This window comes from Pogoniulus pusillus, chromosome 21 (genome assembly GCF_015220805.1).
Source record: "Pogoniulus pusillus isolate bPogPus1 chromosome 21, bPogPus1.pri, whole genome shotgun sequence".
NCBI classification, from domain to species: Eukaryota; Metazoa; Chordata; class Aves; order Piciformes; family Lybiidae; genus Pogoniulus; species Pogoniulus pusillus.
The window spans coordinates 11,836,538-11,862,568 of record NC_087284.1 but is presented as its reverse complement, the minus strand read 5'-3'; the positions used below and the strand labels follow the sequence as shown (position 1 = coordinate 11,862,568).

At 41.9% G+C, this 26,031-nt stretch overlaps 1 protein-coding gene across 9 annotated transcripts in view; it reads right to left on the bottom strand.

The window, feature by feature from the left end:
- PHACTR1 (phosphatase and actin regulator 1) overlaps positions 1–26,031 on the bottom strand; it is a 450,233-nt gene that overhangs the window by 33,944 nt on the left and 390,258 nt on the right. For all 9 annotated transcript variants that reach the window (XM_064160941.1, XM_064160939.1, XM_064160943.1 and 6 more), the window contains 2 exons: positions 18,923–19,131; positions 17,572–17,728 (listed from right to left, as the gene is read on the bottom strand). In XM_064160941.1, coding sequence (XP_064017011.1) covers positions 17,572–17,728; positions 18,923–19,131 — 366 coding nt within the window. The remainder of the gene's footprint in view (positions 1–17,571; positions 17,729–18,922; positions 19,132–26,031) is intronic.

The following is a 26,031-nucleotide window of genomic DNA, read 5'->3' as shown; positions in this document are numbered from 1 at the left end:
TGTCTTGGAACAGGCATAAGAGAGGACTTCTAAACAAACACTTCTATAAACAAAAGTTGGCAGAGTTAGCAATTCAAGCCCACCACGCTTCAGTTTTGAAGAGAAAAGATGCACAGGAAACAGTGTGGTGGCCAGACTTCGTCTTGCTATTGAAGTGGAAAATTCTTCAAAATGAAGACATTTGAAAGCTTTTAAGAATGTTTAACTATCTTGTGCCAGAGAGGTTTCAGAACATGGACAGCATGAAAGGCAGGTGATAAACAGCAGTGCCTTACTGCAATGGGCCTTGGCCTAAAACGTCCACTTGAGAATTACGAGGGGCTGTGAGAAGCATTTGCGACAAACAGTGAAACTGCCAAAAACCTGAGTTCCAGCAGGTCAGAAGCTACCTGCGAGGTGAGGTCAAAGCCAGTGAGTAGTTTTCAGCTGACAAAACAAGTTGCTAAATGTACTTGTCTTTAAAAATAAAACAAAGCTTTTAAAAAAATGCATTGGACAAAGTACCTAATTCTGACCTGAAATTACAGTTTTCAGTTTGTAAAAAAAAGTTATGCCTCAATTTGCTATTTTTATTCAGTTTTCCTTCCTCCATTTGTTAATTATCTTGCTTTGAGTACCAAATCAAAAAAATCCCTTATGTGGCCAACTCCAGTAGACACAACTTTTCTTGCAGTAACTGCTATGGTAATTACAAGCACAAATCTCCTGAAGCAGGTTACAAGGAGAGCTCTCTCCCCAGAACCTGCACTGCCAGCTACAATGCAGATGGCTGGATCATTCCTAACCATTTAGTGATCATATCTGGATCTGTGATACCTGCTGGTCAGACTGGGTCTTTGCATATGTACTAACAGTGTTGATTCTTCTGTAGCTGTATCACTGTGAATTAATGTCTCACCTTTCTAGAGAATGTCATGTTTCACCATTCTACCCAGAGATCTGCCCATCCTACAAATGCCCAGGCTGTTCAAGAACACAACCTGTCTCTTTCCATCTGCTGTATATTTAACATCTTCACTGCCAGAGTCTATTTCTGTCTCTATGTATTAGCAAAGTCCTGAAATATTTTTATTTTTTTTAATTATAGAACCATAGAATAGTTTTGGTTGCAAGAGACCTTTAAGATCATCAAGTTCAACTACTAACCCAGCACTGCCAAGGCACCACTAAACCATGTCCTTCGGCACCACATCTTTTCACCTTTTAAATCTCTCCAGGGAATGGGAACTCCATCACCATCTTGGACAACCTGTTCCAGGTCTTAACCACCCTTTTAAGGAAGAAATATCTCCTATTGTTCAACCTAAACCTCCCCTGGTACAACTAGAGGCCATTTCCTATTGTCCTGTCACTTGTTACTTGGTCACTTTGATCTCATTTCAGAGAGCTAGGTTGTCTCCCCTCAGCCTCCTTTTCTCCAGGCTAAACAATCCCAGTTCCCTCAGCTGCTCCTCACAAGACTTGTGTTCTAGATTCTCTACCAGCTTTGTTACCCTTCTCTAGACACACTCCAGCACCTCAATGTCCTTCTTGTAGTGAGTGGCCCAAAACTGAATCCAGTATTCGAGGTACAGCCTCATCAGTGCTGAGTATGTGGGGACAACATCACTTCTCTAGTATTTGTGATACAAGTCAAGCACCACAGCATTTCATGGAGCATCAGTGAAAACACTGCCCCAGAGACATAAAATATCAAGAATGCCTATTTAAAAAATGAAACAGAATAAAGAAATTCACCAGCTAAAAATTAACACACTTTCTTATGCCTTAGGAAACTGCAGTGTTGTCTTTATATTTAAAAGATATTAGTCATGATTTGCTCACTGTTATAGCATCTTCTTTAGTTTTAAATCCAGCAGCCTAAAAACAAGACAGGATATTTTTTACTCAACAGAATTCTTGTCCCATCTGCATTTACTTCTCTCAAAGTTATTGAGATGCACATAATTACCCAGAGGCTAAATTTGGACCACAGAGTGATAATCTTTTTATTGTTCTCGTTGCTTTGTAAGTATTTCCACAGCAAACAACTGGAATGCTACAAAGAGGCTTATTACATCAAGTAAGGAATTAGCAGCAGGAATCAATAATCTCCTAAGATCCTATTTCCAGGCAAATACTCTTTAACTTCAAAATAAGCCAAAAAAAAACAAAAGAAACAAAACACTTGCAGAGGGACATTCAAACCCTACATGTTATCCTGAAAAGGCTGCAGCCTTTCTCTTCATCTACTGCTGCATGTGACACTGACTTTTTACATTGTCTCCCTGAAGTTTTGCGGGCTCAGTTCAACCCCTACTGTCTCCACTCTTAGTTTTCTAATATGAGGAGCCTTTACTCTTGCCTGTGCATTCCCCAGCTCCCCCAACTCTTTATCAATACCACAGTCTACCTGCTTGGGGGAGAGTGGCTATGGAGAGGGAGGGAATACTCGAAGACATCTGTCCCAGGTTGGGAATTCTGGGGTTAAAAAAATCCCCTAGGGACTAGAACATTGTTATTCAATCCCCTAATTCTGCTATCTCTTTACAAACTCAGGTGAGGCCAACTCGTTCTCCTTTCTCCTTCTCCAGCCCTGTGTCGGGCAGGAGCTGCTTTTATCAGGACAAACAAGTAAGGAGTAGGCCTGTTTTGGGAGCCTCCAGCGGCTTGTGTTTTGGCCGACAGGTGGCAGAGGCATGGTGGGGGGAGAGGATTGGAGCACTGGGGGTTGTAGATTTAGTTTTGGGTTGGGGGAAAATTCAAGGGGGTCGCCATGGATGTTGTATCTGCTTTGTAATTTCTGTTTTGTATCTCTCTCTCCAAATACAATTCTGTTTTTTTCTCCCAATTCATTTGAGAGCTTCATTCTGTTGGCTCTCTTAAAAAACAAAACTACAACAACATCTTTCATCTTTCTTATATGAAAAGAGAGCTAAAACTGTTCTTTGCCCTGCTGACCCAAAGAGTCACCTCTCCTTTACACTTCAGACACTTCACTTCTTCAATCCCACTGGGACAGTGCTGTAGAGTTTCTCCCTGGGACATTTCAAATGGGGTGCTGTTAAATCCCACATTTTTGCAATTGTTTGTCCTCTCAAGAAAGACTGCTGTGAGCTATAATGGTTTTCTGAGCTTATTCCTGGCCTGAATAGTTTATGTAGTCAGCATTCAGGCAGAAAGGCTGAAGAGAGTTAATATTTAAAACATTTTGCATGCAAGATGAGAAGTTTGTTGGTGGCTGCTGCTGTGCTTGGATTTCCCTACAGGGAACAGACACCACCACTGAAATACCTCTGTCCTGAGCTTTTGGTGCCCTGGTTTTGTGGCATCCACATGTTTTCTGCATGTTCAGCTGCAGTGAAGGCAAGGGCATGGCATGAAGCTTGAAGAGAGGCAGCTAAGTGTTGGTAAAACTGGAAACTGCAGCTGCTGCTATGAGAGGCTGCAAACTGGTACAAAAACGTGCTGGCTAGGTTGGTCTCTGCAAACATACACTGTCTGCTTTCTAGTTCTGCTCATCTTCATCATTAGTTTAAAATGTGCAATTTCTCATGCATCAGCACTGAGATGAAGAAAAGAATACACACTCTCAGCCTCTCCTTCCAGCCCCCACTGGCCAAAGATGTGGGCTTGTGTTTGGCTTTACAGGTGTAACTGAATTCGCATCTGTACCTATTAGGTATTAAGTTCACACTCATGACTGGAGATTATCTAGTGCCAAGAAGAACTTTGCTTCCATTTGACAGCAGTGGTGTTCTGCTGAGCACAGCTAATGAACACCAGCTTCTAAGGAGGGCAGGGGTAAAATGTCTCACAACTACTATACTCTGTTAGCTTTTCAAGCTCTGCTGAGGAGTGCTTTTGGCAAAACATGCCTCAAATACAAGCTCCCATCCTATTTTTTAACTAGAGTTGTTAGAACCTTGCTGTTCGCTGTACATCTGGAGGTAACTGCAGCTGTACAGATACCAGACAGCACCACTGCAGTATATCTGGGATGTTTCTGAGAGCAGCAAGATCCCAATTCCCGAGGTTGACAAAGCAATGAATTGTTATTTGTGTCTGGATCCACCCAGTGACAGAAAGTTTTGAAAGCAAGTCTCAGGATTCTGGTTTACATATCTAGAAAAGGAGAAGAGACCTATACAAGGGGCAAGACATTTGGCAAAAACCTCTCAGAAGTGGAACTGAGGCTCTGGCTTTTTTTTTTTTTCTGGTATGGCAGAGGTGGACTGAGGGGATAGGGAGATCAAAGGCTAAGAGAAATGCTTGTTGAGGGAAGCTGGGCACCTGGAGTTGATTTCCACAAGAATACAGAGTGTCTGTGAGATGTTCTTGTTCAGAAACTGAGTCCCAGTAATTTTTTCCATGCAGTGAAGAACAAGGAATTTGGTCTCAAGGGCTAATCCCATGCTACCTTGGAACTGAAGTAAGCTAGAGACTTCTACAGTCTACATGTCACAGACAGGCATTTGCCAGAGCTCCTGACCTGTCTAAATTCTCTGTGCCAGCACAGCCATTGCACAGTAAACCAAAGCAGGAGACATTTATCAAACACTACACAAGAACAGCTCTATGAGACACATTCATAGTAACCTCAGACTAGGGGGAGAAAAGAGAGTCAGCATTTGGGAACATTAGAGACAGAATTTGGCTTCTGTGTTGAACTTCAGAATATTCCTGTCAGCTCACTTCTCCAGCTTGTGGAGGTCTCTCTGGTTGGCAACACAACCCTCTTGTGCATCAGTCACTCCTCCCAGTTTTGGGTCGTCAGTAAGTTTGCAGAGGATACACTCTGCCCATCATCCAGATCATTAATGAATGATGTTGAAGAGGACTGGCCCCAGTATTGACCTCCTGGCATATACTGCTAATTACTGGTCTCCAATTAGACTTTGTGCCACTGCTCGCTTGCTACTGGGCCCAGCCACTCAAACAGTTTTCAATCTATCCTCCCATCCAGCCCACACTTCAACAAATTCACTGTGAGGATATTATGTGAGACAATGTTGAAAGCCTCAGTGTCTACACAGACTACCTACAGCTCCCCTCTATCTACCAGGTTGGTCATTTCATTGCAGAAACTCATCATGTGGGTTAATCATGACTTCCCCTTGTGAATCCTGATGACTTTCTTGTCCTTTACCTGCCTGGATATGGTTTCCAGGATTAGCTGCTCCACCACCTTCCCAGTGATCAAGGTGAGGCTGATTGGCCTATGATTCCCTTAGTCCTCTTTCATGAATACAGAAGTGATATCTGCTTTTCTCCAGTCTTTTGAGCACCCAGTTGCCATGACTGATCAAAGAACCATTAAAGAAAATAGAGATGGCACAAAATATTTAGTACTGCTAGATCAAGTTCATCCTTTCAGATATACTTTTATGCTGACTTGAGGCAGCATTAGTCTCTCTTGAAAGTTTAAACACATGCCCTAATTGTTAAAACATGACATGTTGAGAGACAAGTGCATAGAATAGAGAAAAAGGCAAGGTACAGTGACAGGTAGGTAGGAGAATCAAATGAGGCAGCCAAGTGTTCAATGAGCAAAGAGAATGTTGAGATAAGTGAGCTGTGATGCCTTCCCTGCATTTCCTCATCACTGTCTTTACATCTGCTCCAAAGTCTTTCAGACTGAGGCCAAATGCTGTACATGTACAGTACCTTGAACCAGGGTGGGGCAGAGGGAAGCTACCAGCACTACTGAAATACAAGAAGAAGCGAGACGTAATAAAGACTCTGAAGAGAAGAATTAGTCAAGATAAAGGGAAATAAAAGTACCTCCCAAATATGTGTCACACAGGATGGGTTTCGGAGGCAAAAATAGTCTCTTTTCCTTGCTGCAGAGTTGTTTTCCAGCTGTCATGTTACATTAGAAGATATGATGGAGCCCTTAACTTGCTGAAATTGAACAGTACAATGCAAAATGCTGGCAGCTCTTCTAACTGCAGCAAAGTATTAGATTTTCTTTGCCATTCTGAAGGGGAAGAGGAAACAGATAGTGGAGTATCACATAGCTCTATCATTCCTGCCATTGCCCAGGTTTCTGTGTCTCAGTATATATGTCTGTCCAAACAAGGGAAGCGTTAATGGTTCTGGCACAACCTGGAAGGGAAGGATGTCAGGCATTTATACTCAGCTGCCAACCAGAAAAAGGAAAGGAGTCTCTGAGGATATTCTGTCCCTGAGACATCAGGTACTCCTTCAGAAAGGAGCAGAGGGAAGGTTTGGGAACAGCTGGAGAATGCTCCGACGAGGAGACTCATGAAGTCACTGATGTACAGCAGCAGTGTGTCTGTAAACCTGACTCCAAGCAGATTCCTGTCAGAAGTGCTGCCTGCCTTCCTTCTTCTACAGCTGAAACTTGGATATTGAGACAGGAAGTCCTTGCACTAGGAAAGCCAGGGACAAGTGCTCCAACATCCCAGCGCAGCCAAAAAAGCCAGAGAACGTCTTTGTTTATGCTACTTGCAAGCTTGCCTGGAAGAAGGCCAGCTGATTGGGCTGTGAAAATACCATCATGGCAGATGACCAGAGACTTTTCCCCATAGCTTCTCTGAGGGTCTCCTGAGGATAGCATTTACAAGCAGTTTACATCTCCCCGTGTGCTTCCTCACAAGGCCTAGGTGCAACTGAGCTGCCATCTGCCATCCCACCAGGTAACTAAGGTTTCTCCGTATGTGTGCAGGAGAAGAGTGCCTGGTCAAGGCAGCATTCTTGTTCCCCACTGAAGGAGCAGGCTGGTGCCTTTGCAACCCCCTCTGCTTGAGATCAGCGTCTCCTACTTGCAAGGCAAGCTTTTAAATCAAAGCCACTTGATTTTGCAGGGAGGCAGGAAGAATGTTTTTTCTTGATTATCATAACAAAGAAAATCATGAAGACTATTCCAGAATGCTGAAAACCTCAGCTATTTGGTAGGATAAATACTCCAGCCTGATGTTACAGATGCTCATTTAGCAAATACAACATATTGAATGCTTATTTCATTAACTACTTATTAACCACCAGTGTTGCTGCTGGCTGAATTCAGGGATGCCAATGATGAAGCAGGTTACTGGACTTGTCTTGCTCCCAATGTGTTTTCCCTGTAGTTTACCAGTTTGAAAATTAGTCATCATCAGAAAGGCAAGCAATGGAAATTACAGGCTGCATACTTGGGAGACACACTGATGTGGTCTACTGTACCTGCAAACACTTCCTCTTCATTAATGCTGTTAACATAAGCGGCAATTTCACATGGCCAGGTTGGAGGCCAAAGACATTGTTTAATCCTCATATGTGGTCTGAGCAGTGCTTATGAACCCCAGTGCTGAAATATGAGCATAATTCTCATCTGTGCTTGTCTCTAAAAGACTGGCTGGGAGACAGTGGAAGCCACATCCCTGGAAGTTTTTAAGGCCAGGCTGGATGGGGCTCTGAGCAACTTGGTCTGGTGTGAAGTGTCCTTGCCCAAGGCAGGGGGGTTGGGACTGGATGATCTTTGAGGTCCCTTCAAACCCTGACAATTCTGTGATTTTCTGCATGCATGTTCATCTCAGTGATCCTTGTGTTAACACTATGCCTTAGGGAAAACGTGCAAAATTCCAACCTCACGTAATTGCATCGGGTGTAACTGTAAGAACATTCACTCTCTTGGTACATTTGTCTAAAAGACATTTAATCCTATTTAAAACAAATACACAAACCATTACATCCTATTTACTACAGGGCTCACTGTTCAAAAAGCCACCGCTGTCAGTAACATGGCACTTTGGGACATGGTTTAATGGCCCTGGTGGTGTTGGGTTGGTGGTTGGATTTGATGATTTATAGATTCATAGAATACCAGGTTGGAAGGGACCTTAAGGATCATCTAGTCCAACATTTCAGGGTAAGAATATAGTTTAACTGAGCTGGCCTGGCACCCGGTCAAGCTGGGGCTTGAAGCTGTCTAAAGTAGGGGAATCCACCACCTGCCTTGGGGGTTTATTCCAATGTTTAATAATTTGAATGGTGATTTTTTTGGCATCCAGTCTGAAATTTTCCAGCAGCAACTTCTCCCCATTACTCCTTGTCTTTACCATGTGACTCTTAGTAAAATGGGGAGTCTCCCTCCTTGTGATAGCCGGCCTGTGGTTATGTATGAGGTCTTCCCTAAGTCTTCTCCTTGCAAGGCTGAACAAACCCAGTTCTTTCAGCCTTCCTTCACATAACAGGTCCTCCAATCCTCTGACCATTCTTGTGGCCCTTCTCTAGACCCTTTCCAATCTGCATCCTTCTCGTATAGCAGGGGCCAAATCTGTTTACAGTACTCAAGGTGTGATGATCTTGGAGGTCTTTTCCAACTGAAACAATGCTATGCTTCTAAGCTTCTACTTACTCACAATAATCTGCATATGAATCATAGAATTGAAATCACAGAATAGTCAGGGCCGGAAGGGACCTCAAGGGTTATCCAGTTCCAAGCCCCCTGCCATGGGCAAGGACACCTCATGCTACATCAGGCTGCTCAGAGCCCCATTCAGCCCAGCCTTAAAGACCTCCAGGAATAAGGCTTCCACCACCTTCCTGGGCAAACTGCTCCAGTGTCTCACCACCTTCATGCAGCTCCTGTGCTTCTGGACACAGATGACCATGCACACGAGTTGCACCTACTACTTTAGCAGGCCTGCTTGTGCTCACAGTGCATGTATATCACATATATATGTACATTTAAAAGCTGACTGAAGTCAGGATCAAAATCTGGGTTAATGTGTTTGCTTCCTTTGTAAGGATTATTTGTGTTAAATCTCCTGCATGTGTTGTCCAATAGACCATAATACATGGAAGAGGGGAAAAAAAAGACAATCTGTAACTCCTTTTGAGCAAACTCCTTTTGCTCAAAAAGCAATTTTCCCATTTTACAATTATCAGCCTATAAAGTGAAACTTATTCCTGCCAGTTGCTTCTTTCATCTACTTGCACTGCTATCTGATTTGCTTCCGACATGAAAATTACAAGGTCATTCCAGATGAGCAAATGTTGTACTTGTGATTAACTCCCCACAATTAGCAGACACAAAGCATGAAGATCTATGCTTAGATTTTTTCCAAGGTTGAAATTTATGAGCTAGTTCTTAATGGAGCTGCCTGAAATTTGACAGCATTAACCAGCAAGAGAGAAAAAAATTACAATCAAACCACCTTTGTTTCCTTCTTTTAAAGCCAGAATATGACATTTTGGAACAGCTACTTCCTAGCTTGTGTTTGTTTCCCCTTTTTTGTGTTAATACTTGTCATTCTTTTACTCAAAAGAGTACTGTGTGAACTCCACGTGGCCTCTTGTTTACTAGCAAAATAGAAGACTGTTTCTATTACCAGCATATGTTATTTCATTACTGCCACGCACTTGCATTATATCACCATGAATTATTTTGCCCTGCAGAGAAATGTGGCTCCTCTGAGGTAAAAGCTGACAGTGGTCTGACAACTAAAAGCAACACTGCAATCAGTTAGGAGTAAAAAATGAAGGATCCCACACCCCACTGGAACAGCAAAGGAAACTAAGGTAGACTAAATATATTTTTTTGGCTGTGTGTACAGCCTGAGAGAGACCTCAAACACAGACTGTGTCAGGGTGCTGAAAAGGATGGGAAGTGTGAAGGGGAAACTGTAACCTCATAATCTTACTCCGCTTTGGTTTCTGCACAGAAAGGATGAGAGAAATAGATGTTGCAGTGAAAGCATGGAGTGAATTCCACTGCTTCCATGAAACCAGGCAATGGGAGTGTGACAGACCCCAGGAATAACAAATAGCTTCCTGAGCTGGTGACATCTCTGACTGAAATGAACTTTTGACATGGAGAATGCACTTTCCATTTCATTAGTGCCTACACAGATGCCTCTGGGGAGACCTTGCTCTCAAATGCTGCTTCCTGCTGCTTGTTGGCAATCATAAGAGCATTGCTCTCTTCATCACAATATTCCTCCTCCTTCATAGTAACATAAATAAAATGCCTCACCTTCTAACATGGAGAGGCACATGTGCCTAAGGACAGACCATATCCACTCTGCAAGGCTTTGCTTTCATATATAGCAAAACATCTGCTGGCCCCAAACGAGTGAAACTGGTGGCAGCAGGGGTTAATCCCTTCCTGACACCGAGCTGTGGCAGAGGAGAGTTCACACTGCCAGGACTCATCCAGATCATAAGTTAAGGACACTGCTCATCCCATAAACAGGAGAGCATGCAGAGATGATGCATTTTGCAGTGACATTACCCACTGCCACCTCCTCTTTTCCTTCAGTTGCTTCCATTGACCTTTTGCCACAGCAAGTTACTCAGATAAAGCAAATGCATGCTGTTAAGATGTTGAAGCTTGCATCAAACCAATAAAAATGGCATAATTTGTGACATTAGACTTGTTTTTTCCTGAGATTAATGCTAGCTATGCAAACTCCTAACACAAAGAGACATGTCTAAATGGTGCTCAGAAATGAGGATCCCTGTCCCACTGAAGCACAATTAGATGTCTAAAGAGATCCTGATACCTGGATACAAACTTTGCTGTCAACGAGAATTTGTCGGCTAGTGGAATTTCCCAAAGTTGAGAGGCACATGTGTCCATTTGGAGACCCCAACATACCTTAAGCATACATGCACATACCTTTCTTTCAGTGGCTGGCCTGAAGTCAGAAAGAGCATGGAAGAGGCAGCCTTCCAAAAGCATTTCAACTATAAAGCAATCTTTCCTTTCAGTGACACCAGTCACAGAAGAGGTTCAACAAAGGCCTTGAGAGTCTATCTCACATCCATACCTCCCAACAGAACTCAGATCAGTTCTGCTTGGAGTATTTATTCCTGATGGTTGAGCCCAGATGCGTAATAATAACTCAGTTTCAGCTTACCACCTACAGAGAATCATCTGCTTTTGCTGCCTTACTCTTGATGCTAAGGGCAATCTAGATAGCTCCCTTGGGGTTTCTCACAAATGTACAGTTTCCTCACAAAGCTAAAAGTGAAAAAAAAGAAGCTGTCTTCCCTAGGCACCATCACAGCTAAAACCCAGGCTCAGCCCTCCGCAGCTTTTTTTGGTTGTCCCCATTCATGCATCTGACTCTGTCACATCGCCCCCTCTAATCCAGCATTTAGATGAGCTCGTTTACCACAATCCTATTTTCCATGTGATTTATCCCCAGCACTCGACATGTGAAAAGGCAACCTCCTCACAGGCACGCCTGCGCAGCCCGGCTGGGGATGAGCTCTTGCTTCAGGCACTTGCTTTTCTCTCATTAGCGGAAGCTAACAATAAGTGTGAGAATTGCGGACGTCAGAGGTAATTAGGAAGAAATTATTTCATGTTACCCAACAAAACGAGGTCTGTGAATAAAGCCTAATCCTGCTGTCTGCCTATTCTTTTTATCCCTAAATGACTCAGAGTTGGGGAGGGTGCAAAATGCTCTCCACAGTGCTGGATGGGGAACAGCCATGGAGGAGATTCAGCTGTGCTAACTGGGAGCTATCATCACCTTGCTATCAACATCTGGTTGAATAAAGCCTCCCTTCCATGGGACTGCAACGCTGTTTAAATAATGAGCTGGTTTAAAAAGCTGAATCTCCTCACAGACTAACTTATTAGTAAATAAACAAATCACTGTGGATTTTTCAGTCCACTAAGGCCTCTGAAGAAATCGATGTGTATTTTAACAACTGTAAGTCTTGCAGGCCAACCCTTCCTCAGCACTGGTAACATCTCTGCTACCTTTGGCATCATGGTGATTGCCAAAGGTGTGATCCTTTCCCCAAACTCCAGTTCTCCTCCTTTTCGTTTCGTAACTCTCCTTCTGTTTACAAACATGCTGTACTGTTCTTTCTCCTGAGTACTCTCCCTCTTGCAGACGGACACACAGACAACTAGTATCTTACATGAACAAGCCCAAAAACCTCACAGCAGCCTCATGACATTTTAAAATCAACAGCAATTTTTTATACTTGTGGGAATTCACCAAGTTCATTTCATCACAGGATTTCTGTTTCCAGGCAGTAGTTTTCAGTACAGCTGAGGAAGATGTAGTATTGATCAGGGAATGCACAGAGCCGATTACCATTTGAATCAAGGTAGTAGGTGGCTGTCATCTGTCAAACCTGCTACTCCATGACAAAGATTTATGACTTTTCAGGCTACATTTCCCTATCAGAGACATCTTGGTACTATTTCCATGGCATCGGTGGGACTATAAACACATCTAGCAGGTATCTATGTCTGTATCTCAAGCATATGCATCTACAGCCATATGCACAGAGACAGTGTCTCTGTGATCTAGTTTGATGCTCCCTAAGCTTTGCCCCCTGATATTTGCAATATATTAGTTATATTGCTTCAGATCAAGATTTTTGGGTGTAAGGATAGGACCCCATAAGGTATTGCAGTAAATAAATCAAGTGCCATATGAAAACTGACCCAGAACACTACTGCATATCTTAGAGAGGAGCTTCCCATTCATTCACTGCTTTAAAGCCAGCAGAACATATGGAGTCACATGCTCACAGGATCCTGTTGAGCAGCCTGTCCCTGCAGGGGAGGTGCTCCAGCTTCCTGACCATGTTTGTGGCCCTCCTATTGATCTACTTGAGCAGGTCCATGTCTTCCTGATGTCGGTGGCCCCAGAACTAGACATAATACTCCAAGTGAGGTCTCATGAGAGTGGAGCAGAGGGGGAGAATCACCTCCCTCTACCAGTCTAGGATGCAACTGGCCAGCACATGACTGACTTAGGCTTTTTACCACCGACACTGCCAAGTCCTTCTCTGCAGGGATGCTCTCAATCTAGTCACTGCCTAGCCTGTGGATTTTCTTAGCTTTGACTCCACCTAGGTGCAAAACTTTGCACTTGGCTTAATACTCCTGTATGTAATTGCTAATGAACAATTTCACTAGAGTTGGGGTGTTAAGAATCAAAAAGACTTGTTTTAGAAAGCAGATCAGTAACAGCCTAAAGACACAGACTGCCTCCAGTCTATAGGAAAGACATACAAAGAACCCAAGTCTTCCCGTTTCAGGAGAGTGCAAAGTCCCCAGAAAGCCTGGTGCGTTTTCCTTAGAAGGGTCCTGAGCTTATTAAGTAATGTGTGGATTGAGGAACTCTGCGTGATCTCTTATGGCCATCATTATGACTCCTTGGTGAAACAGACGTGAAAGGACTGGCACTGATGCAACACCAGGGGGCAGTCCCAGAGTCCCTGGCAGACAGCCAGCTCTGAGGAGCATAACTCGGCAGTGCTGGCCCTCCTCCTCACCAGGGCTTCCTGACAGGCCACGCCTTTATCATCGCCCCTGGGAGAACCTCCCAGTTCAGATCCTGAGACAGTCTGAGTCCTTGCTTCACAGTCATATTCCAAATATGCTCCAACTCTGGTAACTACTGAGAGATAAATCCAGGTCCTCTGACTCTAATATGAATAACCAGGAGCCAGTACTTCCCAGCAAGCCCAACAGAGCCAGAGACACAAGCAGAAGTCTGTCTTCTTCTGCCTGCTAACTTTTAGATTCCTTCTTAAGCAGCTGTGAAGCTGCGCAGGTACCAGAGGGATAAAACAGAAGAGGAGTTTGGTAGAAGCTGAGAAGGCAAGAAAAAAAAAGAGAAAACTATACCCAGTTAAAGATTTATTTAGCACAGAAGGTCTGCATTTCAGAGTAGAAGTTAATGGAGTTGTAAGGGGTTTTAGCAGACAAGAACATGGCTTCCAGCATCCACTTCCTATCCCAAATTCACATGTGGTTATGAACTGAAAATTCTGCATCTTAAGTCACTATTTTTGCTCCTTGCTTCATAGTAGGTATCACATTTTGGAGTACCAGAGAAGCACAGAGCCATAAAATGGTGGGGGTTAGAAGTGATCTCTAGTAGTCCATTTTCCTTATGAGCAGCTCATTCTGGTTTGGTGAGAGAAGGAGGTCTGCTAATTAGTTGTTGTAATTGCTATGCCACACTGCCCAGAAACAGTCTGTGCTGCAGTGGTCTATTCCTGTAATTGGAATTCATGTGATGTGGGAGCTCCTGACTTTGCTAAGATGTATTTTGCCATCTTGGGATGTGCCAAGACACAATACAGGATACAGATGAGCACAGCATTATGTTCATGTGAAGTGTTTCTATGAGAGGTACAAAGATGTTAGTCTGTCTCACGACAGAGCTAGTATTGAGGAATGTAGTGGGCCAGATCCTGCTGTAAGATACAGTGTTTGCAGCCACACCCATGCAGCTGGTCTGCTGTAAATCAAGGCACTATTGTCTCAGCATGGGAAACAGATGACATGGTGATGTCTCCTCTGGAATCTATCAGTTGGTGGGTGCAATAATAATTTCTGAGACTAACTGGAGGTTCAGAGGTTCTAAACTATATTTAAGCAGGACCTGGACAAACAGTTCTGAGCCAAACTGATTCTTGATACGACTCTAAGGCTGGAGGACCTACACCTGGGATGGTTTCGGTCCCACACAGTATGTCAGTGTTCAATCTCTCAATATGCCTGGTGATGACAGTCTTTAAGTATGACATTCTCTTTACAGTACTAAATTCTGCTCTGCCAAATGTGGCAGCCAATGAGCTGTTCCAAACTCAATACTGTGAGGGCTACACAAAAATACAGAAGTACCCTAATCAGCCTCTTGGTGAAAATTAATTGACCCATTACAGACAGACAATAACTATTTGCTGAAGTTTTTATTCTGCATTTTTCACTTCTGTAAGTAGCATATGTGATTTCATTGGCTGGCTATTTTAAACCATAGGGAACCATTGGTGGAACAGTACAAATCCCTCTGAAATCCAGCTGCAATTATAGCCTGCATCTAGCATCTTCTCTAAGGGCTATAAATGCTTCAGTACTTTCATTTTGCTTGGCATTTGCTTCACTGTGTGATGATTGCTGAGCAATGGCAAAGGATGGATTCAGTAATGAAGACTGGGCAGTATAGAAGACTATCCAAACTGAAATATTCTATTTCAATCTAATAGTCATCAATCCATGCACACAGATACATCACATGCAGATAAAAAGCATTTGTAAGATTGGCACCTTCCTTTTTGTTGGTAAAATATCTGTGGCTTTTTGTATGCTACAAATGAAGAAAGTGCTTTCTCCTCATAGATGAGATACTAAGTTGTGAATACCAGTAAATTAAATTAAAAGATCTGAGACAAGCAACTATATTATTCCAAGATAAGGCTTGTGAAATTCTATCATTTGCAGTAATATTATGTTGGCACAAACTGGGAATGAAACAGCAGTGGCTCAGTTGTTTTTTTGAGCTCATATATACAGAGTTTTAATTATCTGAACTATTGTGATTGCCCCCAAGTCATGCCTATATTAGAAGATCAAGCATTATACCTTAGCAATGCAGCTGGGGAAACAAATGGCGTAGTGAGAATATGGAGCTTACACAGTGTGCTGGCTGGGATAGAGTTCATTTTCTTTGCAGTAGCTTGTATGGGGCTATGCTTTGGACCTGCACTGGAAACACTGTTGATAACACAGAGATACTTTGTTTATTGATCAGTGGTGCTTACACAGTGCCAAGGCCTTTTTTGCTTCGCACACCACCCTATCGGAGAGTAGGCTACGGGTGCACAAGGAGTTGGGAGGGGACAGAGCTGGGACAGCTAACCCCAGTTGTCCAAAGTGACATTCCAGACCATATGACATTATGGTCAGCATATAGAGCTGGAGGAAGAAGAAGGAAATGGAGGACATTCAGCTTTACAGCATTTGTCTTCCCAAGCTACCGTTATGCATGATGGAGCCCAGCCTTCCTGGGGATGGCTGGACACCTGCCTGCCAATGGAAAGTGGTGAATTCATTCCTACTTCTGCTCTGCTTGTGCATGCAGCTTTTGCTTTACCTATTATGCTGTCTTTATCACAAGCCATGAGTCAGATTCTGACTTTTATACTTCTGATTCTCTCCTCCAATCCCACTGGAGAAGAGTGAGTGAGTAGCTGTGTGGGGCTTAGTTGCTGGCTGAGGTTAAACCATGACAAACAGGAAGCATTCTGGGTGTTGCTAAAATTAGTTTCCCTTGTTAAAAAGAGGTATGATGAAGAAACATTCTTTAATGGGGGGAAAAACAGGTTCTAGAGAGGTGAGATATAAAATATTTACAATAAAAATCACCTGGGGAACAGTGAGCAGCGCAGAGTCATTGTTTGCAAGTGACACAATTTACCTTCATCAGACACAGCTGTAAAACTTCTGAGAGACTGAAGTAATTTAGGGAAACGGGCAACACAGGGGAAATGCTGTTCAATGCCATTACAAGGTCAAGCAATGCACTGAAAGATATGCTAAGAAGCAAAAAATATCAATGCTTCACATGCTTCAAAATCATAAAGCACTGGGATCTCACTATCCTGTGCTGCTCTTGGGGACTCAGAGCTCCATCTGCAGCTGGAGTCTTCTAAAAAGATACTAGGCTGAATAAAGACCAGGCTGAAAAATCACAGTACCAGCAACAGTGCAGTGCTATTTTGAATACTTGGGGTATCACTGCTAAGACCCTTCAACCAGGACACAGGAGAATTAAGTCCTGGGAGTAGGGTAAGCATGATCCAGCTCAAGGACTTTCAGAGAGACTAGAAAGGTAGGTTTGGTTAGTTTATTCCAAAGAGGTGCTAAAGGATGCCATGAAAAAAGTAACTAAAATGCTGAAAGAAGTGCTTATCAGAAGCTCCTGTTCTTCCCTTCTCCACAACATGGTAGCAGTACTCCAACCTTATCCCCATCACCAAAGAAACCAAACCTAAAACCCAACAAAAAACCCCACCCAAACCAACCAAATGAAAAAAAATCCCAAAACCCACAATAAAATTCCCAGCAACTGGCTGCTCTTGTGGTTTTCTTAAAGCCACACTGGAAGGCAACTATCAACATTCACCAGTTCTGCATACCACCAAGGTGATGATATAACAGTATTAAATTCATTACAGAAATTATGGCTGGAGAATAGGAGGTTCTTAGACACATCTATCTGGCCTCAGTTTACTAATTACTGACAGAAATCATCCACATTAAATGGCCATCCTTCTATATCCCATGCAATACAGAAAATCAGAAGAGCTGGTGAGCAACACTTAGGAAGAAGACAGCATCTAGACAGGATAAATCGCTCCACTTGACCCAACAAAAGCAGGTACAGAAGGATGCAAGTATTTTAGATCAAGAAAAGCCTCAAGTACTCATGAGAGATGCAGTCAGCAAAGAATGTTATACCTCTGTCCTTTGGCCAGACTAACAGCCTATCAAATGGCACCTGCAGCTGCAGTCCAAAATGTTATCAAAGTTGAACATTTCCCAGTGGTGCATAGAAAACAATCAAATCCACATAGCTCATACTGATATGTAACACAACCAAAGATCCCACAGGATATGCCAGTAAAATGAAATGAGGCATCGTATGAGAAGTTATATTGGAGCAGAAATAATGTATGGAGTCTGTTTTTTCCCCTGATGGCTTTTTCTCTTGAACATTGTAAACAAATAGATCTCAAAATGTTTACAAGCTAGGGATAAAGAACACAATTCACCACTTATTTCCAAAAGAAAGACTTAGAAAAATGTTTGCCTCCTACCTCGTCAACTTTGTCCCAATCTGCTGTCGAAGTTCAAGCCTCTCTTCATCAGTCTGCATAGGGAGGATGTTCTTTTCCTCCAGCTCTCGTTTGGAAGGCCTGTTGCTTAATTTGATTGCCAAAGAGTCCTTCCTGCAGATTTTCCTTGCCAGGGAGCCTGAGAAAGAGAGGAGAGGCTCTGCCAAAAAAGGTGTCATCATTTCACTACAGCATGCAGCAGGTGAAGAAGTATTGGCCAAGGGAGGATACTAGGCTCTCATTTACATTGATATGGAAAAGAGGTGTCAATTAACTCCACATGCTCAATTAACCTCCATCCCTATCATAATAAGGAAAAGCTGAGTTTGTTAGATATAGAGGAAAAATAAATCAAAATATTGCTCCATTGAGGGGAGTGGAGAAGAAGGGCTTGTCCTGTAGCATCTGTAGCACTCATCTAGCATAGTGTTTTTGAACATGTAATGGAATGAATAATTCAACCTCAGAATTTGGGCAAGCAGCAGAACTACAGCATGTGGAAGGAAAGAGATATCTTTCTTGCAATGTAGTATGAAGACATCCAAGCTAGAATTAGAAGGAATCAAAAATCAGACAGAAGAATACATCTATGTACATTAATTGACACTGCTTCTCATTCTGAGGACACAGAATATGCCTGCTTTAGGATCTTCTTTGTCTGTGCTTTAATAAGGATGTTGCTTGATTGTACTGCTCCCAGACTACAGAAGAAAATAAATTGAAGGGTCTGAAACTTCAGCTTGACAAGCAATTGTCATACACCAAGAACTGCATCTGGTCTTCATGGGAGTGTCCTGTGAGGCCACATCAAGGCAGGAGATGGGTTTTCTCTGAGAAGCCAGCTAGGGGCCACAGGTTCTCCTCCAGACTGTAACTGTGACACAGCCATCAATTAACCTTGTCTTATCTGAGCAAAATTTTCTGATCATCCCTTTCTGACATGATTTGCTATATAGAAAAGCTCTGATTCTCTACTGGTGGCGCTTATTTTATTCTCCTGAAATAATTCCATTGAGCTGATCTTGACTAAAGCCAAAGGCAAGGCTTCTTTACACCATGAACACTTGGGGAAGTGAATCTGAAAACCAGTCATTTGAATTCTGTCTGAGAGCTATCCAGACAGGGATTCCTATGGACAAAGGAAATCACTATGAAGTCATACTACTTGTTATTTTGGATTAATTTACCAACCATCTCCACGCAATCAAACCCTGAGAGAGGCAAAAGCCATGGTCAAGAAAGAAAAATCACAGGCCATGTTTTTCTCTCATGTATTGAGAGTTCACAGTGAAAAATTAAATCAATGAGAAAGGAAAAATTGAATAAGTCTTACTTGTAAATAACGAATTGTCCTCCTCTTCATCTTCCTCCTCCTCCTCTTCCTGTCTTGGGTAGAGGCAGGAAGAGTCTTCATAGTCAGTTTCATGAGGCACATTTTCTTTATTGTCATCGCATTCGATCACAACAGTTGGCACTTGTCTCATGTCTGGAAGGCCCCCAGGTCCTGTTTTTGTAACGCTGTCACCTGTGTGTAAACCAGAGCTGTGGGGAGAGAAAAACAAATAAATAAAGGAAGGAAGGGAAAAACTCCATGGAAGACTGAGCTGCTTCTCTGTATTTAGGAAAGGAGTGATCTTTCAACCCTTCTTGAGAAGACAAAAGGACAGAAATATCTTCATGACCATGTTGCTTTTCCAATGTGAAATGAGAATGAGATAATGGAAGGAAAAGATGATAGCTGCTCAGGTTTATTTCAAACTGCCCTTTCTCAGCTCCAGCTGAGGTAACAGCTATATGAAAGGTGGGGAACATTTGTTTCATGGATGGGCTCTTCATGTTGAACTCACAGAATCACAGAAATATTCAGGTTGGAAAAGACTGTCAGGATCACCAAGTCCAACTGATATCCTTACTCTACAAGGTTCACCCTAAGCCATATCCCCAAGCACCACATCCAAATGATATTTAAACACATCCAGGGTTAGTGATTCAACCACCTCCCTGGGCAGCCCATTCCAGTGCCTGCCCACTCTGTGAAAAAAAAAATTCTTTGTATCTAGCCTAACCTACCAAGTTGCAACTCCCATTTTACCTTCCAGAAGAACTGAAACCAGATATGCTGGCTGAGTTGCACTTGAGGCACATAAATTCAGGTATGATCATATTGAGCGTTAAGTAGCCTCAGTTCCCTTAAATAGTTCAGCCTGTTCAGAATACCAGAGGCATTCTGCATCTTGAAAAAATGTATTCTTCTCTTAAATATATTCTACTGAGTCAACCTGAAACATTTCTCTTTCTTCTGACCCTAAAGTTAACAAGGATTCTTAAAAGGCTGCTAAGTTAATGTCCCAGAAAGACTTTAAAAAATTTATGTCTTGGTATATGATGCTAGTCCATCACAGAGTGCTTAGGGATTCAAGGAGAAGGAAAATCTTCACATCCTCTAAGCAAACTATATCACACTGTCACGATCATCATTAGCATAAAAAAAATCACTTTGTTAATTGCAACATTTATTATTGCAGACAAACTAACAATGAGATGCATAAGCTTTACTGGTTGCCTTGAAGAGGGGATCTCTGTTTTCTCAGTCATAGTCCACTTCACAGTATCACCAAGGTTGGAAGAGACCTCATAGATCATCGAGTCCAACCCTTTACCACAGAGCTCAAGGCTAGAAAGTTTCATGCTTCTGAATTTTTGTATTAAGACATCAATGAGTTTAACCAGAAAGAAATTATCCCAGTAGTAGTTCTGAAATTCTTCAGCTGAATTTTCCTAAAGACACATAAATGCACTACAGCCTTTAAAGACCTTCAGCTAATTTTCAATTTACTGATATGCTTTAATAATGGTAATTTTAAAAATCTGTTTGCTCTGGAAAATGTTTTGTTGTTTTATTTTTTTTCTTTCCAAAAGGAAAAGTAGGAAAATAAAAAATCTGGAATTAAAATCCAAAGGGAAATTAAAATGTTGTGAAATTCTGTCAACATTGCTGAAAAAAAAACCCTACAAAGCTGGTAATCTAAATAAAAAACTTCCAATAGTGAACATAACTACTGAATCATTCAGTAAACTTAAACAGTATACATACACAAAGAGTAAGTACAAGGCTACCAACTCCTGGAAGTACAAATGAAAGGAACATCTGGTGCTTCCCTGGTCTTTAAAAGGTGTATGTGGGTTACAGAGGCATCCTTCTGGGTGTGCACATAGCATAGCAGACATCAAAGTGTTTCACCAGTTTAGGTTACTAAGCAGGTATCAGATGGCAACAAGATCTACAAATTACTACAGAGTCTTCATTTGAACTAGAGGTCTAGGAACAAGCAGTTCCTCATCTCACTGTAATTTTTTTGAATCAGCCACTTTCTGGATAATTCCACTTTCTATTTTAAACCTCTCAATTTTCTCTTGTGTTTTCTGTTCTTCTTGATGAGAATCAGCCTTCTTCACAGCATTTTCACGAAGTCAGCTGTCTAAGCTGACTTAGGAAATACACGCAGTACTGCAGTACCCTTAAGAAAGACGAGTCAAGGTCACTGGGTATTTCCATTGTCCATACATTCCTCAGGGCCATTAGCATAAAGCACACATGGGGTCAGGTAGCCTACACCAGGCATTTTTTTTTAGCATTATTTACCAGAAGGATGTTATTATTTCAAATAACGTTTTAAATCCACTTTGTGCTTTACAACAAAATTAGAGAGCAAAGTTACAGCGAAGGAAACACCCATTTTAGGAAGGCAAATGTATCTTAACACATACATTTATGGAAATTCACAGCTGACTGGCACATGCACTTGCAGGTATTGTTGTGTCATCAAAGCAGCAAGAGTTCCACCCAATATAGCTGACAGTGCTTTGAGTGAGAAAATATTTAATGGAAAAACAGAATTTAAGCATATGAGTGACTCAGAGTACAGGCAAAATTAAAAGGAGGAGTGAAGTTAAATACCTCCTGTAAAAGTTAGCAGGAAAAAAACTGCACACTTCTCATCTGTCATCCCAGGCCTTTTGATTTTTGATTAAAGAGCTACACTGTTATCAGCATGCTTTCAGATCCACAGTACACCCTTCTGTACTTATAGGTTAAAACAAAAATCTGATAAAACCCTTCAAACTGCTGTATATACATTTCTACAACACAGGCATACGTGTAAGGGACAGAGAGAAAAGGCAGAGCTATAAATATTAAGTGCTTCTATCCTTAGGCAATGCTAAAGTTTAGACAAAAAGCAATTCTCTTGGCAAGTTTTATGGAAGATAAACGTTTCCTGACTCAAAAGCATTCTAGGAGATTTACAAGATGCTAGCAGGAATGTCTAATGCATTTCATTTCATAAATCTACAGTCTGAAGCTGAACTGGGTGTCTTGGAAGAACTGGTTGCACTCACTGTCTTTTTGGACAGAGTGGTTGTTTGCCACTCTGCCACAGGTGTAATTCTAGCTCAGCGTGAGATACTGCAGCTTAACAGCTCTTTAGTACACACATTTAGCAAAACTGAGGCCTTGATTCAGCTGCTAGAGTAGAAGAGCCCAAAGAGTAATTGAAATCAATTGTCATCTTGCCAGACAGAGAACTATATAAGCAAGGCAGAAAATAAGGCTATTTCAGATGAAGAAACTGCCTCCCTAAATCAAAATTAAAGACACACTCCAGGGGCACAAGATGGTTTTTAAAGCTTCTTTTGCTGCTGTTCAAGACACATGGCTTTAGGGCATGGTCTGTCTTCTCAAATTCATTTCAGTCATAAGGATTAAACCTTCATGGTTTAGCACCAAACTTAGTAGTGTTAGATAATGGTTGAGCTTAATGATCTGAAAGGTCTTTTCCAACAGAAGCAATTCTATGATTCTGTGGATTTGGGTGGCAGGGCTTATCAGATTTTCACCAACTTTACAAATGCATTCTGAAATGGTAAAAATGGTGGCTGAATCTAGAGTTTTACTTATGCTTGACACATAACTCTTTGGGCTGGAAGGGAAAGTCACTTGTAGTAGGGCACAAATCAGCAACAGAGGTTGCAGAGAAAAGGTTATATAGAAATTACACTCTCCTTTGCTTCAGCTTAACCTATCATAAAGCTAGTAATTTATCAGAGAAAATAGAGGCAAACTGTCAGCACAAATGACATGTCATAATAGTCACACTATGACAAGGGACAGATTGCCCTTCTGAGAATAGGTTATGAATTGATGTTACAAGTGCCAGGAAATGTTTGCAATCAAAAGCGTTAAGCGTGCAAATGAACTTAATGTTCTATAATGCCTGTAATAAAACTGAGTAAAAAAATCCAGGAATTAACTGCCATTGAAGTCATAAGAACAACTGGGATTTGAGTAGCTATTACATGCCTTTAATGTACTTTAAGACATTAACTTATTAATATGCACTGGATGTAGGTGAGGCAGCAACATGCAGCAATCCTGCAGAAGGGAAAATGGAGGTAGAGAAGTTCAGTAGTTTTCTCAAGGTCAACGACAGCAAAATAACTTCTAGCTTCCAGGGCAGTACAGAGGGGCAGTACATTTTTCTCTGGCAAGCTTTTGGCACTTTGGTAAAGCACTGATTTCAAGTATCAGTTTTCAGATGATGTTACACTATGTGAATTGCAGACAACTTCTGTTATAGTAAAATAACCAGACCGCTAGAGGAAGAGGATGCTTTATTCTGTCATTCTTTGCTCCTGTCTCCACTCACAGTCAGAGAATGTTACAATTGTCTGGACTGGAAAAGGCCTTTAAGATCATCAAGTACAATAATTAACCTAACACCAACAAGTCCTTGACTAAAGCTCATCCCTAAGCACTATGTCTAGAGGACTCTTAAGTATCTTCAGGGATGGGGACTCCACTACTGCCCTGGAAAAGCCATTTCAATGCTTAACCCTTTCAGTAAAGAAATTCTTACTGATCTCCAATCTAAACCTCCACCAGTGCAACTTGAGGCCATTTCCTCCTGTTCTATCACTTGTTATGTGGGAGAAGAGACCAACCCCCACCTGAATACAGCATCCTTTCAGGTGGTTATAAAGATTGGCAAGATCTCCCCTGAGCCTCATTTTCTCTGGGCTAAACAACCCCAGTTCCCTCAGCCATTCCTCATAAGACATGTGCTCTGTGCCCTTCACCAGTTTTATGCCTTTCTTTGGACATGCTCTAGTTCCCCAATGTCATCCTTGTAGTGAGGGCCCAAGTATTTGTGATAAGGTCTAAGAAAAGTTTACTAGGCAAAATGTGGAACTGATGAAAACCAGTTATGGATTTGGTGAACATTAATAGAATTTAACAGACTTGAGATATTTCCACTGCACCAAGGACCAAAGCAACTATACACAGGGACAAAACCCCAAAATTCCTGAGGGAAAAAAAATGTAGAGTATAAAACTGATGTGTCCTTGTCTACATGGTCCTCCCTTATTAAAAATAAAATACTATTCTAAACAATGCCCCAATTAGCAGAGTTGGTGGCATCCTTACCGCAGCATCGCCGCCATTATTCTATACAGTTGTAGGATTCTTTGGACATAAAGACAGGTCAGCAAAAATAAATGCTGCCAATGAGCTTAGCATTCCCCAGAAATTGCCTCAGACACTTGCCAGCCTCTCTCATCTCCTCAAGATTATTGACCCAACAGCAGGGACCCAGTACACTGTTACATTGGAAGGAACAGTAAAGCTCAGGATGTCACTGCATACTCAATGCAGGCATCGGATCTGAGCACACTACCAAACAGTGGAAAGCAGACCTAGGATCTTTACAGTTTTAACAGACCCTCAAGGCTTCTGGGCTGATGTGCCCAAGCAGAAATACTGCAGTATGATTTCTCTTGGCTTTAATTCAGATTTTATATAATTAAGGAAACAAGAAACCCTACTGTCAGAAATACTAGAAAATACTGGCTTTTGGTGCAAGTTAAATACGTACCTTAAAAATCTGCAGCAATCTCCAAGAAAAGCCAGAAATCCACTAACATTACAACCTGGCTTGAAAAGGCAATCTAAGAATTTAATTGCAAGTGCCACCTTCATAGACCTGCAAATACTTTTAAATACTTACACTTCTAAAAATTATGAAAATAACAACTGTTGTAGCACAGGAAACAGTCATCCCTGTCAGTCATCCCCTGTTTTCTCTTGTGAATGCAAATGTTATTGATTTGTTTTGATAAAGGGAATAACTGAAGAACTCAATAAATTATCTCATGATGAAATAAGAGTTAATCGATGCAAGAAGGCTATGAAAAACGAACTATCTGCAATACCATGAACTAGGATTAATTTTCATTTTAGATGTGAAACACCAGTGCCACAAGCTTGTCTCATTTTTTTCTACAAAGGGAGGTAATTCCTTCATATTGGGAAATAAATCCCTGCTTACACAGTTGCTAGCAAGCAGGAGAGCTTCAGCTTCAAATTAGTCGTTGAAACCAAACCGCATTACCTGCTTTAAATCAGTTAAACGCAGTAGTAGATATAAACATGATGAATGCCTAGAAATTGGAGCATTCATTGCTGTGGGGCAACAGATGTCACAGTGGAGTCATACTCTGAGAGGTATCACTGGGCTCAGGATAACAAAGTGCCATCTGCACACAGTGTGAGCCAGACAGAAAGACATCTGAACTACGCTGGGGAGAGCATGAGCAGTGCAGCCCCAAAGGAGCCTTTGAGAGACAATGGTCACCCTCTGTTCTTGGTATACCATGATTAGGGGTGATGCAGATGCCCTGCTAGCCATGTGTGCTGTTTATGGGCACAGATGATCTTTTCAGTCCTACTGCTATAACCCTTTTAACTGATGGTAATACGAATTTCCCTCATAGGTCTGGCAGTTTCTCTCCAGAAGAGAACTCCCCTGTGGTGCAGAAACATTAGCCACCCTGATGTAAGCACAGAGCTCTCACTATCCTGCTACTAAAATAAGCTGGCACTGTAGTGAAGGCTCTGGTCCCCCAACTGTTTTTCGTTCAAGGAGAATCTGCCATCTCCAATCAAATTATTTTCAACTATGCAATATAATGGAAGATAACTATCATAAAGAGGTATTAGGGCAAATTATTAGGCATTTTATCTGTTAGACCAAATATTTTACCTTCCTGTCTAACAGAGGGGCTCCTAGAACAATCTGGCTGTAAAGCTGCCCTGGGTACTAAATAGAACATGTGATTTTTTGGACTACCTTTCCTATTATGGGACTTGTTCAATTTTCCTCTTGCAAGATGAAACACATTTTCCAAAGCTTGGTGATCTTGCAGTCTATGAGGACAGCCTGCATTTATACAGCATGCTTCACTTAGACTATGTGGAGCAGCATTCAGATATACTCACAAGAAACAGTAATAAAAACCAGACTCAAAGTGGGTAGAGCACTTCTGATCGAAGATGCTACCTTCCTCCAGATAAGCAAATGGCTAAGAAAGTAGACTCTGTGGAAT